The sequence below is a fragment of the Mastigoproctus giganteus genome, chromosome 12 (genome assembly GCF_048544385.1).
Source record: "Mastigoproctus giganteus isolate SK-2022 chromosome 12, ASM4854438v1, whole genome shotgun sequence".
NCBI lineage: Eukaryota > Metazoa > Arthropoda > Arachnida > Uropygi > Thelyphonidae > Mastigoproctus > Mastigoproctus giganteus.
Window position 1 is genome coordinate 34716399 of NC_143586.1, and position 18616 is coordinate 34735014.

The window sequence follows — 18616 nt, forward strand, 5'->3', positions numbered from 1 at the left end:
TCTGGCAGAAAATAAGATGCCTTACTGGAAAGTTTCCATCAATTCTTTCCTCAATCATCATCTATAAAGAACAGGATAACCCTTCCCGAGGATATTCCAAACATCCTCGTGGAATCTTTTGCTCACCATTCTGCATCAACCGCATATGATCCAACTTTCCTAAAAGCCAAATCAATAGCTGAAAAATATAAAATAAATTTCAGAACAAAGTCAGCTCTCTCTTATAATGAACCACTAACCATGTGTGAATTAGAACAGTGGTTTTTAACCAGGGTGCCACAACAACATTCTTGGGGTGCCATGTAATTTCAGTTTAAGTTATTTAAAGTTGTTGTTATTATTATTATTATTTATTTTTTTTTTTTTAAATTTATACATTTATTTCATTATAAAGGTGTATGGTATCAATTGTACCGTATCTTTTTAATTTTGTGGTGGTCTATAATTGATCTTTATTTAGTACCTCTATATAAAGAATAAAATTATTATATAGGTATATATTAAAAGGGCAGGCAGTGGCATACCACCACATTATCTGATGCCACAGAGACCATAACAAAACCAACTCCAAAAACTGCTGTTAAAGGAAGACCTGCAACTAGGTGGAAAGATTGGTTTGGTTTTTTTTTTTTTTTTTTAGGAGCATTAGCAACTAAGGCCATATTGCTCCAGGGATATGCAGTGGTCATTCCCTGACCTTTCCACCTCCTCCGTATTTGGTGGGCACGGGCTCGAATCCCAGTCTAATCAAGAAGCGTGTGCTACGCACTGCTGCTCCTGCCCACCTAGCTACGGAGGCGCCACCGGAAGGATGGGCTCGGTGAACCTTTCGGCATGACATTTTGCGATGCTGCTCTTATAGCATATGATCGATGCAGTTGGAGGATTTTGTTGGTGGCCACAACAGCTCCTCAGGGAACTATGTGATTGTGATTGGAAGAAGAGATATATTAAAAGGTTGAAAACTACTGTGTTAGGTATTTCTTTTGGCCTAGGGGTGCAGTGAAAAAATTACTGGGACACTAAGGGCGTCGTGAACTGAGAAATTAGAAGAAAAATTAGAAGAATCTTTAAAAAAAAATTAGTGAATAGTGCACCTGGTCCAGACGGCATATACTACCTAATGTTAAGGACTCTAAACGAGAGAACTCGTTACTCTCTCCTAAAACTTTTCAACCAAATATTTGTTGCAAATTACTTTCCCATATCCTGGCGACATTCTGTAGTTCTATTCCAAATTCCAAATTCCCATTCCAAAGCCAAGAAAAGACCAATCAGACCTGCATAATTAGAGACCAATCTCACTTACTAGCTGCTTAAGTAAGACTCTGGAAAAAATGGATGGTACATAATCACCTCACCTAGTATCTGGAAACTCAAACTACTATGAGCAACAATCAGCTTGGATTTTGTAAAAACAGATCTACCCTAGACCTTATGATAAATGCTGAGGCAAATGTGTGAAATGCATTCATAAAGAATGAACATTTGGTTGTGGTGAGCATAGATATAGAGAAAGCCTTTGAAACCATGTGGCATCATGTCGTCCTCCATGACCTACATGCCCTAGGACTAAGAGGACATTTACCATCATTAATTCAGAGCCTTCTCGAATATCGAACTTTGCAGGTCCGTTATCGAAGTGCACTCTCCAAAATCTCCATACAGGAGGAAGGAGTCCCACAAGGATCAGTCCTCAGTGCTACACTCTTCACAGTTAGAATACACACTTTAACAACGACCATCCCAAATTCAGTAGAAACTTACCTTTATGCCAATGACCTCACTATATCCAGTCACTCACAAAATATGTACTCCATTGAAAAGAAACTCCAACTATCAATAAATAAAACATAATCATGGATGTTACAATCTCCACAGAAAACATTTGCTATACACTTCTGCAAGAAGCGAAAACTGCACCCTGATCCTGAATTGCACCTGGGGAATCATGTTATTCCAGTTAATGACAACATTAGATTCCTAGATTATTCCCAGAATAGCCTATGGTGCACCTGTATATGACTCATCTAGAAAATCAGCATTACAGTCCCTAAATATCATTCAACACAATGCATTTAGAATATCTCTAGTTGCCTTCCGAATGTTGCCAGTCCATAGTCTATATATTAATGCACATGAACCTCCATTATCCTTGAGACATGCTGCTTATGTACGCAGCCAAACTTCGGAGTATGCCCCTCACATCCCATCTGGCCTTACTTATTTAACCAGTCTTTCCTACATTTGTACAGGAATAAACCAAACGAAAATAAACTGGCTGGAATCAGATTGAAGGATGTAGCTCAGAATTGGAGTGTCCCTCTTGACAATATCCACTCAAACACTGGAGAAATGGTGCCGCCATGGTCCATATTCTCAAACCTTTATGTGATGATATTTTTTCGGAAGTGGGGAAAACAACCACTGGACAATTAAAATATACAGCAGCTACATTCAACTCGTGCATCAGCAAACAGTGTCTGAAAATATATACTGATGGATCCAAATCTGATACAGGTGTAGGTGCTGCACTGGTTTTTCATACTTGTGCTATCTCTGAAAAACTCTTCCCTAGTTACAGTATTTACACCGCTGAACTCCATGCAACAAAAATGGCTATTGAACACATCAACAACAGGTCTAATGAAGAGATAATAATCTGTACCGATTCTTCGAGCGCAGTAACTTCTTTACAACATAAATGTCTGAACGCTCATCCTATTTTGAAAGAAATCAGAGCACAGTTAATTAATCTCACAGAATACAACACAGCGGTATTCTGCTGGAATCCAGGGAAATAAGGAAAGCAGATCAAGCAGCAAAAAATCCAGTCAATCCCATATCTTCACTTGCCTCAATTCCTTATATGGACTGCAAACTCATCATAAAACAATTATGTATTGACTAGTGGACAGCAGTATGGCAGCATCAAACTCATAATAAACTCTTCCAAATAAAGAAAAAGCCACAATACTGGAAATCTAGTTCATGATTATACAGACGAGAAGAGGTTGTCCTCACAAGGACACGCATTGGGCATTCCCATCTCACCCACCTCCACTTGTTGACAGATGATGATGAACCTCCTCACTGACATCATTGTCCTGCTTTACTAACAGTGAAACGTATCCTCCTCGAGTATCCCCACAATTGTGCTGCTCGATTGACAAATTTTGAATCATCTTTAACCCAAAACAATTATTATTATCATTATTAGCCGTATGGTACAAGGAAGCCTGAGGCTTATGTTGCACCAGCCAAAAAAAAAAAAAAAAAAATCCTGAGTTACAGAGAGAGAGAGAGAGAGAGAGAGAGAGAGAGAGAGAGAGAGAGAGAGAGAGAGAGAGAGAGAGAGAGAGAGAGAGAGAGAAGTACAAAGGAATCACCAAGAAAGAGAAGAATGATGATATCCAGCTCAGGACCCTGGGTTTGCCAAGCCCATACTCACCAGATGTGACCCCCTGGGGTTAATTCATTAGAGATGAACCATATTCTCAGTGATGATACAAACCTGTCAGACTTATTTAATTTTTTAAAACAAATTCATTTATATGAACTAATCTGACACATGAATGGGGGAAAAAAAAAAAAAAAAAAAATTTCATTTGCAGAATTACTGTGACAGGCACAATTTAGCCTTGTTGCCTTTGTACCAATAAACTCCCATTAAAACCAACCAAACCAAACCCTATTACACTAATTTAAAGGCCCCGGGTGCCAAGCGTTATAGTGATCAAGCAATTCCCTGAGTGATTTATAAAGCATTTTCTCAAAGCTTTGTTCATAGTTTTGTTCATTTGTTAAAGTTTTTTTTACATTCTCATTAAGTAATAATAAACTTAGTCTTACAAATTGTAAGTTTCAGAAAGGGAAAACATTTCTTTTTTTCCCTTTAAACTAACTTAGTAACTTTCATACCGCTTGGTCACTCTAGCGGCTCTGCTCCTGCCTCCCTATGGCAGGGCCCGTAACCTGGGAGAAGAAATCCACTTTCCAGGGCTGAAAGGAGCAAAGATGGAAAACAGAGCCACCTTTAGAGCCATCGAGCTCAAGGCTACCTACCAAAGACACTGAAAATGACTTCTCTCAACCCAAGAGGTTGAAAACAAACCCTCAAGAGGAGATATCTGATACTTCACTCTCTCTCAGACAAGCCTCTGAGTCAACTATCCCCATTTCTTGTGCAGAAATGCATTGAGTCTGCTGCAGGTTCACCAAAAGCAGTAAGGCGACTCCAATCTGGGGATCTTCTGGTAGAGACCGTGAGATACCAGCATTCTTCAAAGTTGTTAAATTTGACCACTTTTGGCAGACAACCAATAAAAGCTACTCCTAAACTCCTCAAAGGGAGTAATTTACGAATGGGATTTATTAACAGTATCAGAGGAGGAAATTGTGAAAGAGCTAGGTGAACAAAGAGTCATCCAAGCAAGGAGGATCATGACTTGGAAAGATGGTATTCTAGTTCCAACTAGGAGCATAAGCCCAACCATCCTACCAACATCTGTCAAAGCAGGATATCTCCATTGCCGTGTCCATCTTTATATCCCAAATCCCATCAGGTGCTATAAGTGCCAAAAATATAGACACTCCCAAACTGCATGTCGAGGTGAGGCACTGTCCTAATTGTGGATCAAAGGAACACAATCAATCTGAATGCACTGCTACCACTTCTCATTGCCCAAACTTTAAGGGTAATCATCTGACTTTCTCCAAAATATGCAATTTATGGAAGCAAGGAAAAAAAATCCAAAAATATAAAGTGGAGAACAAAGTTACATATCCACTCTCCCAGCGCTGAAAGGAGCAAAGATGGAAAACAGTTCATTTCCACCTTTAGAGCCATCGAGCTCAAGACTACCTACCAAAGACACCGAAAATGACAAAAAAAAAAAAAAAAAAAAAAAAAAAATCCAAAAATATAAAGTGGAGAACAAAGTTACATATTCAGAAGACAAATAATGAAAACAGAACCAAAGCATACATATGCCACAGCTGCTCAACAATTTCAGTCAGTAGCTATTCAAAAACAGATATTTCAGTTCCTCCAAATATATCCATCACTAATTGGACACGTTCCATATACTCTCTCCTTCCAAACAGTGTGCTCTGCAGCAAAAAACCAAACAATCCAGTAATACCCCAGTTACTATTCCAGCCGATGTTCCTCCAACAGCTAAATCAAAAGTGACAGAAACCATAAAACCACAACCTCCGATTTCAATTGGAATGGATATTGATCAACAGAATGAAGCTGATGATGGAATTTTGAAACAATGATAGTTTTTTTTTTTTCCCCAGAAACAAAAACAAATAAAACCGCTTAATGGAAAGAATACTTCAATGGAATTGTAGAGGCTTTTGTAACACAAAAGATGATTTATATGATCTCATCGAACAATATGAACCAGCAGGCATTATCCCTTCAGGAAACTTATGTCCAAAAATAGACAGGAGAGATAAATTAATAGAATCACTTCTTTATGTTTGTCAACTTACTCTTTCGAACACTGGTGAGCCTACCTATATTCACTTTTCTGCAGGAGCCACTAGTGCAATAGATCTATCAATCTGTTCTCCCTCTATATATACCAATACAGAGTGGTTTGTTCTTGAAAATCCAATGAGTAGTGATCATCTACCGATCCTCTGGAAGCTGCAAACACGGGTAACCCCCCCCTCATTGTGTCGCTCCACTTGGAAGTTTCATAGAGCACATTGGAACGAATATGCCTCACATATCCAATTTAATGATGAAATAGTCCATTCCCAGCCCATAGATAATGTTACAGAACACAACTAACTAAATATTGCAAGCTGCCAATTCTGCAATACCAAAATCTTTGCAGGGGAAGTGTAAACACAGTAATTCCTGGTGGAATCAGGATTGTACACATGCTAAACAGGAAAAAAACAAACCTTGGAACTTGTTTTGCAAATTCCCCACAACTAGTAACTTAATCACCTTTAAAAGGATGAAAGCCAAATAAGATGAAAAGCAAAAAAAGATGCCTGGATTAGCTTTTTCTCAAGTATAAATAAGGAAATGGACAGCAGAATCATCTGGAGGAAAATACAAAGGCTTAATAGTAAATATGTTCCATCCCCAGCTAAAATATTAAATTGGGAAGGGTAGGAGTTGTCATCACCGGTAGAAATAGCAATTGCTTTAGCGGAATCATTTGCCAGTACATCAGCAATATCCACCTACAACCCAACCTTTCAACGAATTAAAGATTCTGCAGAACAGCAAAAGATAAATTTTTCTACGATAGTTTCACATCCATACAACCAGCCATTTCACCTTAACAGAACTTTTAGGGAGACTCAATAAAACATCCAGTAGTACTGCTGGTCCTGATGTGATCTGCTACATAATGTTAAAGAAACTTGACAACAGAGTCAAAAGAACATTATTAAAATATTACAACAGCATATTCTTAGAAAATATCTACACAATCTCCTGGTGTCACTCAATTGTTCTAGCCTTCCCGAAGCCAGCAAAGGATCGCTCCTTTCCACATAACTACTGTCCAATTTCACTGACTAGTTGTTTAGGCAAAGTCCTGGAAAAAATGGTTCACAGGCAGCTAATGTGGTTCCTGGAAACAAACAACTTGCTAAACAATAACCAGTATGGATTTCGGAAGAAGCGGTCCATGCTAGATGTGATGATAAAATCAGAAGCAAACATCCGTAATGCCTTTGTAAGGGGACAACATCTATTCATGATCAATCTCGATATTGAGAAAGTGTTTGATATCACCTGGCCATACGGTGTTCTTCAAGATCTTCATTCTTTTGGCTTGAGAGGACAGTTACCCCAGTTTAACTTCCTATGCCATAGAACGTTTCAAGTTAGATAGGTTCCATTCTCAGTGCAACATTTATTTTCAATAAGAATTACAAACATGACATGGGAAGTACCAAATACAGTAGAATCGTACATGTTTGCCGATGATCTCATTATCTTTTGTAAATCCCAAACTATGAACACGATTGAAAGGCAACTTCAAATTTCCATAGCTAAAATAGAACCATGGGCATTATGGAATGGTTTCTCTCCAGCAGAAAAGAAATCCACTGCAATTCATTTTTCGTAAAAAATGCAAACTACACCTGGACCCAGAAATATATTTAAAAATATGCCTAATTCCTGTTACCAACAAGTTCCGTCTATTGGGGTTATACTTAGACAATAAACTTAATTTTGCTTCTCATATAGCTTATCTACGGACAGTTTGTCTTAAAAAAACTGAATGGCCTAAGAGCTGTCTCTGCTATGTCCTGGGGTGCTGATAGAAGCTCTCTCCTACATCTCTATAGAGCTTTAATAAGATCACGCTTGGATCGTGGGTCACCAGTCTGACTTCACAAGGAAAAGTTTCCTATTACGTCTGGACACCATCCAGCATGGTGCCCTTAGGATAGCTGTGGAAGCCTTCAGAACATCCCCAGTTCACAGCCTGTACATTGAGGCAAATGAACCTCCTCTTCATCTCAGAAGAAAAACGTCATTGCATAACTATGCAGCAAAGATTAAATGTAATCCATCCCACCTCGGCTGGCAGTACTTGTTTGACCCTCAGTTCACCATACCATATCACAAGAAACCCAACGAAAGCCGCCCTGCAGGGCTTCGATTGAAAGAACTCTTACTCAATTGGGATATTAACTTTCAGAACTTATGCTACTCCAGAACCTCCCTGGACTGATTTCTCACCTCTCTGTGACAATTTCTTTTTAAGATGGAAAATCCTCCCTGGCAAATATCATCTTTCAGCAACTACACAAATCGCATTCCTTGGCCACGCCGACCGGGCTAGCCGAGTGGGTAAAGTACCTGCCCGGCAACCCAAAGGTCGCGGGTTCGATTCCCGCCTCGGGCTTGGATCAAAGTACTGCAAAAACCTTGGGAGGTGCAATATGGCCACAGAAGCCGATGCGCCAACAACTACCAAATCAAAAATAAAAAAAAAAAAAAAAATCCGTGGCCACTCAGAGAAAGTACAAATTTATACTGATGGCTCCAAAACAGATGCGGCTGTAGGTGCTACAGCAGTTTCTTCCACTTTCTCAGTAGCTTTATCTCTTCCTACTGAATGCAGTATCTGTACTGCAGAATTATTTGCAATAAAACTGGTTCTAGATGACATAAACAACTTCCATATTGTGCAATCTCTTATATATATATATATATATATATAGACTCCTTAAGTGCAATAACTGCCATTCAATCTACCCTTTCTCTCTATCACCCCATTCTTAAAGAGATCATGTCTAAATTATTTTACTATCAAACAGACAACCAGAAAGTTACCTTCTGCTGGATCCCTGGCCATGTCAGCATCCCAGGTAACGAACACGTTGATTCTGCTGCTAAACATTCAGACTCTGGATTTTCCACTCAACTGAAAGTGCCCTATTATAAGACTACAAATCCATTATAAAAAAAGTAGAAAGCAATGGTCTCATCTCTGGCAAACTCAAATCAATAATAAACTGTTGCAGATTAAAAAAAGAGCCACAACAGTGGTCATCTAGTTTCAGGAGAAGCAGACGACAAGAATTGATTCTGGCAAGGCTCCGCATCGGCCATTCGCATCCAACTCACCTGTATTAGCTTCTGGGAGAGAATTCTCCTCAGTGTTTCTTTTGCCAGTCGCACCTAACAATAAAACATATTCTCATTGAATGTTCTGAACTTTCATCTGTCCAAAAATCCAGCTTTAGCTCCCTATCCAACTTACAGAAACCTTTAACACTATCACATATTCTCGGTAATAAAGCAAATTTGGAGGAACTGTTTCAGTATTTAAAACACATAAATTTGTATTATTATATCTAATAACAATGTGAAATTATTAATAACTAAATCATGAACAGGAACAATATGGCCCAAGAGGCCCTTGTACCAAAAAACCTCAAATATTACTACTACTAATTTAAATACCACTGCTGTCGCCTCTTCACTGAAGTAAATGTGATGCACAGGTTATAGTTTAGTTTTTCTGGCATTTTCTTTCATCCAATGCACTTCAAGTGATAGAGTGGGATTATTGACAAAGAAAGAATATTGCTACATTATAAAGAGATTTGGAAATTATGATACAGTTGACCATGAAGTTTCCAAAGCGGTGTTGACAAATGGTGGCAAGGAAGGTCCATGGTATCGTATTGATGATTTATTAAACATTTTCTTGTAGAATAGGAAGACCCACTGTATAAGAGTCAATTGTAAAACTGCACTGGGATTACAGAGTTCATGTATGGACACTGCACTTAAAAAAAAAAAAAAAAAACATTTTGCTTCTTGAAAGAGTACAAAGATGGGCAGTGTATATATTTGTATGCCTGTTGAGATTGGCAAAAGGACACCCATATCAGGAAAGACTATATATATATATATATATATATATATATGGCTGCAGAGCTTGGTAATTAAGCACCTTAGAGGAGACATAATTGAGGCTCTGAGAAGAAAAAGTAAAATGAATGAGGGTGAGAATTTTATTATTATGGATGATTCCAAGACTAGGGATCATAAATTCAAATTGATTATAGGGAAGGGGTATAGACTGGATTACAAGACATTTTCTTTTAGCCAGAGAATTGTTGATAACTGAAATAAGTTGCCCCCATCGGTAGTTCAGGCTGACAGCTAGGTGAGATTCGAAGGTCAGCTGAATACGTACGTGAGTGAGGAGGACATTAAATAGGTAGTTTATGCACCAGCCAAAAAATAAATAAATAATAAAATAAGAGCTTGTAGCTTCCTTGCACTACCATATGGCCAATACTAATAGTATTAGTTGAAGATTTCTTGCACTCTTAATTACAAACAGTATTTCAGTATAAAGGTAGAAGTTCATTTGGAGGAATCATAAAATAGAAACAAGAAAAGCATAACTGACTATATCGTTATAGAAAAGAAACTTAAATGCCTAGTTCAATATATGAAGGTATATACAGGAGTTGAAATTGGAAGTGACCATAATCCTATATTAAACAAATTAAAAAAAAAAAAGCTAGTGTCGAAAAATGTTAAAGCATATAAAAATCAAAAAAAGCCCCCTGGTTTTTAAATAACATCAAACATATAAACCTGCTTTCTCAAAGTTAAAATGGCATTTTACATACTAATATTACTAATGTAGAATAGCAACAATTTAAGAGCACTGAAATGGAAACTGCAAAAGAGAGATATAAGATAAGAGGGGCAGTCTGTAAAGGCAGGGAATTCAAATTACCATAGTGATTACCATTTGTTTTGGGGATGTTTGTGTTTTATTTAAGAAATTTTTTAATGAAATATAGACAAACCATTCCACTAGGTATGAAACGTATTTTATTTCAGTTTTTGAAATTAAATGTATTAATTTATATAAGTATGTATAATTATACCCAAAAGTTGTTTATATCAAATCTTTTTTATTTACACTTATTATAATTAGTAGTAGTAATGGCAAATGATGCAAGCAAGCTTATATAGTATCAGCAAAAAAAAAAAAAAAAAAAACCCACTGTTCACCCATTTGTATGCTACAAGAATTTTAGTTTTTGCTTGAATTTATTCAACCCATCCTGTTCCACAATAACAGATGGAAGTCTGTTCCAACAATCAACCACCCACTAGATGAAGGCAAACTTCTTTATATCAAAATAATTTTGATATCATATATTTGGATTTCAGGAAAGCTTTTGACACTATTGCGCATGGAAGACTATTGTACAAATTGGAGCAGAATGGTATTAAGGGTAAGTTGCTACAATGGATAAAAGGATGGTTGAGTGGGAGAAGACAGAGGGTGGTAATTGATGGGTGCTGCTCTTCGTGGACTAATGTTATTAGTGGAGTATCACAGGGTTCGGTGTTGGGTCCTCTGTTATTTTGTATATTTATCAATGATATTGATGAAGGTATATCAGGCTTAGTGTCTAAGTTTGCAGATGATACAAAGGTTGGCAGGATTGTTAATGACAGTAATGGCAGTGTGCTACTGCAACAGGATCTAGAAAATTTGGGCAGATGGGCTAAGAAGTGGCAACTGAAGTTTAACTTTGACAAATGCAAATTACTGCATAATGGTAGAAGTAACCCCAGAGAAACGTACCAATTGTGTGGTACTACACTTAAGGTGGTAGAAAATGAAAAAGACCTGGGAGTAATTGTGCAGTCAGATATGAAGTTTTCCGAGGAATGCAGACAGGCTGCTAGGGCAGGTCATGGGGTTTTGTCAATGATATATAGGAATTTTGCTAGCAGGGAAAAGGAGGTGATTGTCCCTCTGTATAAGGCAATGGTCAGACCACATCTTGAGTACTGTGTACAGGTCTGGAGGCCTCATTTTAGGAAGGATGTAGATTCGCTTGAGCATGTACAGAGAAGGGCAACACGATTGGTGAGGGGAATGAAGGGATCCTCTTACCAAGAGAGGCTTAAGTTCTTGCAAATTGCAGTGGCTGGAGACTAGGCATCTGCACGGTGATCTGATTGAGGTGTATAAGGCCTTGAATGGGTTGAGCATGCTGAATTCTGATGGGATCCTTCCACTTGTTCAGATTACGAATCTAAGGGACATAAATTCAAATTAAGAAAAGACAGATGTAGAATAGATGTGCGGAAATTTGCCTTTAGCCAGCGGGTGGTTAATTTCTGGAACAAACTTCCATTTGTCGTTATGAAAGTTGATAGGTTAAATAAATTTAAGGAGGAACTGGACAGGCATTTGGAGGGAATGGCGTGATTTTTTTTTTTTTTAGGCTGATGCTGCATAAGCTCATATTCTTGCTTGCTTTCTTGCATCGCATGCTACTACTATCCTACAACTAGCCTTCCTCACCTTGAATTTATGCTCCCTCATGTCTGTAGTCTCAGTAAGTGGAAGAATACCATTAACATTCAGCTTACTCAATCCATTCAAGGCTTTAAACACCTCAATCAGATTCCCTACAGATGTCTAATATTGAGATACTGTAGTTTGCAGAACTGAAGTCTTTCTTGGTAAGAGCACCATTTAGTTCTCTTCACCAATCTGGTTGCCCTTCTCTGCACCTATTCCAGCAGATCTACATCACTTCCTAACGGCGCATTATAGCCATAGTCGCTGATGTGCCAATAAAAACTCAATCAATCAATCACTTCCTAACATGAGGCCTCCAGACCTGAATACAATACTCAAGATGCAGCCTAACAATGGCCTTATACAAAGGGATAATCATCTCCTTATCCCTGCTAGCATAGTTTCTGTATATCATTGACAAAATGCTATGAGCTGTTCTGTCAGCATGTCTGCACTGCTCAGAATTTCATGTCTGACTGCACAGTTACCCACAAGTATTTTTCATTCTCTACTAACCTGAGTGTAGCACCATCCAGTTGATAAGTTACTCTGGAAAGAAAAAATTACAATAAATTAGCATTTGTCCAACTTTACAAAAGTTAGTAGCTCTCAATTACTAAGGTGGTCTGTCCAATGGTAATAATAGTATTGTATTGTTTATATTATGATATTTTAATAATGTTCTTGTTTATACTCTGGCACGACCACCAGGTCAGTGCAGTTAACAATAAATCAATCAATACAAAAGCTAGATCGTAAATATAGCTTAGCTTAATTTTCAGCATTCACCTTATAGTAATCTGCTTAGTTGGCTGAAAGTTTTACCATGTACATAGTGGTTATGAGATTCTAATAACTTAAAGAAATTATAAATTTAAAAACTAAGTTATGAACTTTAAAAATCTTTCTAAGAAAGGAAAGTGCACCTCCATTCTATGGTTGTCTAATTAAAATAAATTAAATTAAATGAGATAAAAGTTAATAGCCGCGCATGAGCGACTTTCAAAAATTGTCTTCAGTTAGCTATAGTGTGGTGGGAAGAGCGTGTGAGTGTGCTATATACAGGTTGAGTTCCCGAAATGCATTTCAGTGCACTTGGAAACTTTATACGTGCTAAATTCCAAATAGGGGAGAAGTTGGCGGGAATCTTTTTGTTTAATATATTGAACGATGTGTGGCGCTTAAACCACTCAATGACGAGGGCTTCATTTAGAAGGATTTTATATCTGGAATTTAGTTTAACTGCTGTAATTGCTCAATCAATTATGATTATAAGATTGAAAATGTTGTGTTAGTTCTGTACTTGATAAATCAGATTTGAAGCTGTTAAAGTGGTAGTATGCATGCGTGTTAGAAATTTTTGATGTCCCAAATTTTGCTGTTGTACTGTCTATGTAACATGCTTGACAATCTGATTGACATCTAATCAAATATATAATGTTATTATAATCCTGTATCCCATATTCATATGTTGTCTTGTATGAATTGAATTTAGAACTTAATTTATTATAAGATGTGAATATTAATTTGATATCTGTATTCTTAAAAACCTGTTGAAGTCATCTAGCATATTGTTGATGGTATGGGAGGGCGATAAGGGGTTTGTGTATCTTATTCATGTGGTTATTAATTTTGCTTGAGTTATTAGTACTATTATGGACTTTGGTGATGGTTTCTTTTATTAGTTGTAATGGGTATTTCCTGTCGATGAATTTTTGGTGAGGTTTGCAATTCTACCGATAGGTCTGTTTGTGTGTGACTATATTTTGTAGCGTTGTATATCTGATTGTATAGAACTGCTTTTTTGATGTATAGCAGATGGTGTGAGTGGTAATGTAAGAACTTACCTGTATGTGTGTTCTTTCTGTATATTTTCATCCACACACATACCATCAAAACAATCATCCAATAAATCCACAAAAGCCTTGCTAGTGTGTGAGTGACAAATCCACAAATTCCAATCAATCTCTGGGAAATTAAAATCCCCCAGTATAAGACACTCTGATTTACTGGCTCACTATTTCTCTGCACAATATCTCATTATACTCATCAGATTCATTAGGCCTATAACACACACCTACTCTCATTTTTCCTTTCCCAGTGCTTATGTCACACCAAAAAGACTCAACATTGCATTGTCCACCAACATCAGTTGGATGAACTTGCTTAGATTTTGTGTTTCTTAACTAACAGCATATTCCCTCCTCCCTTCCTGTCCTGTCAATCCTTTCTGTACACACTGTACTCCCCAAATTTCAATTCTGCACTGCTTATGTCTATGTGACACCACGTATCTGATATCCCACAATATCTGCCTTTGATGTCTTGACTAGCACTTCAAACTCATCAAATTTATTAACTATACTCTTAGCATTGGTGTACATGCAAGTATACATGCATCTGTTTCTACTCTTGGTTTCCCTAACACAGCCCACATATTTACTTGTTCTATTATGACTCCCAACAGTTCTGGAACTCCTCAATGCCTTGCTTTCCAGGCTTCTGCTCAATTTCAATTTCAGAAGAAGTGCAAGAATCACTTTCACCTCTGCCAGCGGCTACTGTTAATCTATTAGTCCATGTATCCCCCCAAGCTGGCAGTTTTCCGACCCACCTAACTCTGCATTAATAGCATCAGCAAATATTCTTGCACCCATTCTATTTCAGTGTATCCCATCCCTGTAGAAGCAGTCTCTCCTGTTAACAAGCACAGACCAGGCTGAGAAAAATTCTACCCCTTGAGCCTTGCACAATCTCTCCAGGGCTGAATTGATCGACAAGGCTCTCATCATATACTCCCTCCTATCGTGTCTGGGCACAATTGCAGACACTTCCAAATTCACTCACTGCTTTTTTCATCATTGACCTGTACTTGTTAAGTAATTCTGCTGGTCTCCTACTCTTAATATCGTTAGTGCCAACCTGTACAACAATATCACCCTTTGTACCCTTAAAAGATGATATCTGCTCTACAACATCATCAACCTTTTCCCCTGGCAGACATACTCTGTTCTATTCTACCTATCCTTTTTTTGCACAATATATTTCCCGTTTCCCTGACAATAGAGTCATCGACAACAACTAGTTCCTTTGGACCAGCACATTCTGCCTTGGGGGTTGCCGCCATGTTGCTTGATGTTCAAGTGCAAACTCTGGCATTGATGTGAGCAGCTGAGAGCTTGATGGGCCCCTTAATTTAAATCCTTTGAGGGCATCCAACCTGTCCTTCAAGCTCTGATATAGGCCCATAACAATGCTGAGTTGGCACCTGATTTCTTCACACTCCTTGCATCGCGCACGCACACATAAAGACATTCCCTTTGGCAATATCATGTCCTGTTCCTGATTGCTCCACAAATCAAACAAGCAGTGCATTTCAAAAGGCTGTGATTCAGAGGACAACTCCCCCCCCCCCCAGTTCTCCCCTGAGCAAGCACTCCCATTAATTTGAGCTTTTTGTTTTGCTGCTCTGGTCTGAGTCATGATTTCTATTCAATTTCAGATAAAAATTCAATACAAAATATAACCTTAAACTTATATCCCAATGCAGTTATAACACTATATATATGTATTTCAGTATTGAATATTATCTCCGAGTTACATTATGACTTTCTTATCTCCTGTCAAGTTATATGTATTAATTTATAATGTTATGTTTATAAAAACTAGGTCGTTATATGTATTTAGTTAAAAAACTACAATTTAATTAACAATGAAATTTTATAAGATTAGTAAATTTTACTGATTAATTGATACTATTATACTCGCTATCTAGTTTTCCGTTAAACAGGTTAAAAGGGTCAAACTTGTATTAAGATATGGTAAACTATTATATATTTAAAGGAGCTACATTAATATAAATTTAGGGTTAGTATAGGCTACAACCAGGCTGCATAACATTAGTTACACATGCCACCATATGGATTTGAACTGTATACTTGAAAGTTGACCAGTTAATATCAACTTCAAAAAAATTAAAAAAAAAAAAAAAAACAATTGAAAAATCATGTGCAGATTATCAGTAGTTTATGCCATTTCATAATTTTTTCCTTTATTATGATAAATTCATTGTAGGAGCGATTGGATTAGTACTATTTTATAATTGTATAGAGAAAGAAAAAATTATGAAAACTTCTTTTTTAGCTTTCTGAATGGATCCAGGAAAAATATATAATTGCCCAAGATGAAACATATCGCAGTGCTAAAACCATTCATAGTAAGTGGATGCGTCATCAAGCTTTTGCTGCTGAAGTAGCCTCCAACAAAAACAGACTTTATGAAGTAGAACAGGTAAATAAATTCATTAGCAGTTAATGTTTGTTATGTGTTGCTCTAAGCTTGGGGATACATGATCAAAGTATAGTTAATATGGGATGTATAAGATTCTGAGCTTTTTGTATGTAGAATTTAATTGAAATATTTGGAACATTTTCTGGCCTTAACTGAAATTTCATATTCTGTCAGCTCTGTGTAATATTATAAGAGAAAATTAAGATATTGAATGAAATTATTTTCTTGACTAAATTCTATTTTAGTCACACGAATAATTATTGTACTTAACTAACAGTTACATTTACATGAGTTTTCCTTCTAGTTTTACATTCAAACGAAAGGTGCTTATTTGATGTTTAATATTATCCACAGTCAAAATTGGTTAAGATGTGACTCATTTTTACATTTTCACATTGAGATTTAGTTGAACCCACCAACCTAAATTCATGAAGTGATTCATGCTAAAGGAGGAATTACACAGGTAACTAATTTTTTGTCCTGTGTCTGTTTAACTTATTGACTGAAACACAAAATAAGTTGATGAATTCCTAAATTATATGACAAAGTATCTTTCACATGAAATTTATGAAATAATTAGTTTATTAATATCTATAATACAGGAAAGATTTCCTACACTCCATCACATTCAATACACTATTAATGTGCTACACAATATAAAAAAGATGTAAAATAGCCTTTTTGATTTATGATGCACAGCTCTATGCAGCTGTATGCAATGCATATATTTCAATAATGAAAAGAAGTGTGAATAAAATTTCTTGAATGAATTTAAAAAAAAAAAAAAAGATAGAAAGAGAAGGAAAATCATTAAATGATAGCGTGCACCACTCACATCTGGTTTATTACCAATAAAAGAATTAAGCTGTATTGAAAATTGAACAGAAGTCTTTGAAATAAAATCAGCAGCTTAATGTACAAGTATGTCTGGACTGGTGCATACTCCATAGCCGAGTGGTCAGGAGCGGGAGTGCAGTAGCACATGCTCTTTGAGTAGACCAGGGTTCAAGTCCCTGACTGCTGAATATGGTCGATCTGCCAACCCGCACTGGACCAGCGTGGCAAATTATGGTCCATTTCCCTCAGCATGAATTGTTGAGGAGGCTTCCATCCTGCAGTGGGTTGATAATGGCTGCACTTTACCTTTTTATGTCTGGTCTGAAGAGAAATGCAGTAAAGAGTTTATGGTGACCAAATAAATACACAAGGTCACATCTCTTTCAACATCATGAGATCATCTTAAACCCTTAAAATTGTGTGAAAAAGTAACACGAGCACCTGAAATTTGTATCAGTTAGGAAGTTAAGTAATGAAATATTATTAAATTGAGTGGGTTTAATGGTGTTGAGAGATTCATAAATAATTCGTTTCCAGAAGAAAGTTTAAGAACAATTTCTAGCTTGATCATTTAATGGATGTGATTCATATTCTTTGGATGGCTACTGTCTGGCAGGTCTCAGAAGAAAGGCTATAAATGTGTAATATGCTTCCCTTTGGTTTATTCTGTTTACATTAATATAAGCAGAATTACTAAATGTTTGGCAATTGGTTGTGTTTGTGGTACTTGATAAGTATGCTTTGCATGCTGTGTTGTATATTAAGCTGTCATTGATACCAAAGGAGAGGGTGATATCAGTGTTATTAAAAAACTTGTCAGATGATGTGCAAGTTGACAGTGAAAAGGTAATGTTCATCAAATACTATCCAAACTGTGATTATTGGAGTTTGATGAATTTGTCTGCGAAGAGAATATTTTTTGTTGTATAATATTTATGGGTGTTATTAATGAGTTCCATAGGATATTTCCATAAAATAATCATATTCTTTATAGGAGAAATTTCATTACTCTCTGTTGTATTAAGAAAAGCACTGAGAATTTAATTATACAAAACAAATATTTTGACACATTATAATGCTACTGAAAATGCAGGTATGTTATAGCTTCATAATTTTGGAATTCTTTAGGACCCAGTACATACCAGATTTTTGGAAATTCTATTTTTTTTTTTTTAATTTTTTTGAATTTTGAATCATTAACTATTCAAGAGTAATTTGTTATTTTTATTAGATAATACAATATTTCTGACCTCTATATACTCCATGGAATGACAGTTGCCAGAATTAAGTCAAAATATTAACCCAGTGGTTTTCAACCGGGGTGCCGCAACAACATTTCTTGGGATGCTTTGCAATTTTGGTTTAAGTTAAAGTTATTATTTTATTTTATTTTTTTGAAATTTATACATTTATTTCATTATAAAAAGGTGTATGGTATCCATTATACTGTATCTTTTTAATTTTGTGGTGATCTATGATTGATCTTTATTTAGTACCTCTATATAAAGAATAAAATTATTATATAGGTATATATTAAAAGGTCAGAAACCACTGTGTTAGGTATTTATTTTGGCCTAGGGGTGCTGTGAAAAAAATTACTGGGACATTAAGGGTGCCGTGAACTGAGAAAGTTTGGGAATCTC

The 18616-nt window shown here is 36.6% G+C and overlaps 1 protein-coding gene across 1 annotated transcript in view; it reads left to right on the forward strand.

Moving 5' to 3' along the window:
* LOC150076876 (spectrin beta chain-like) overlaps positions 1–18616 on the forward strand; it is an 800006-nt gene that overhangs the window by 412011 nt on the left and 369379 nt on the right. Inside the window, exon 27 of the mRNA XM_090386889.1 lies at positions 15990–16136. Coding sequence (XP_090243015.1) covers positions 15990–16136 — 147 coding nt within the window. The remainder of the gene's footprint in view (positions 1–15989; positions 16137–18616) is intronic.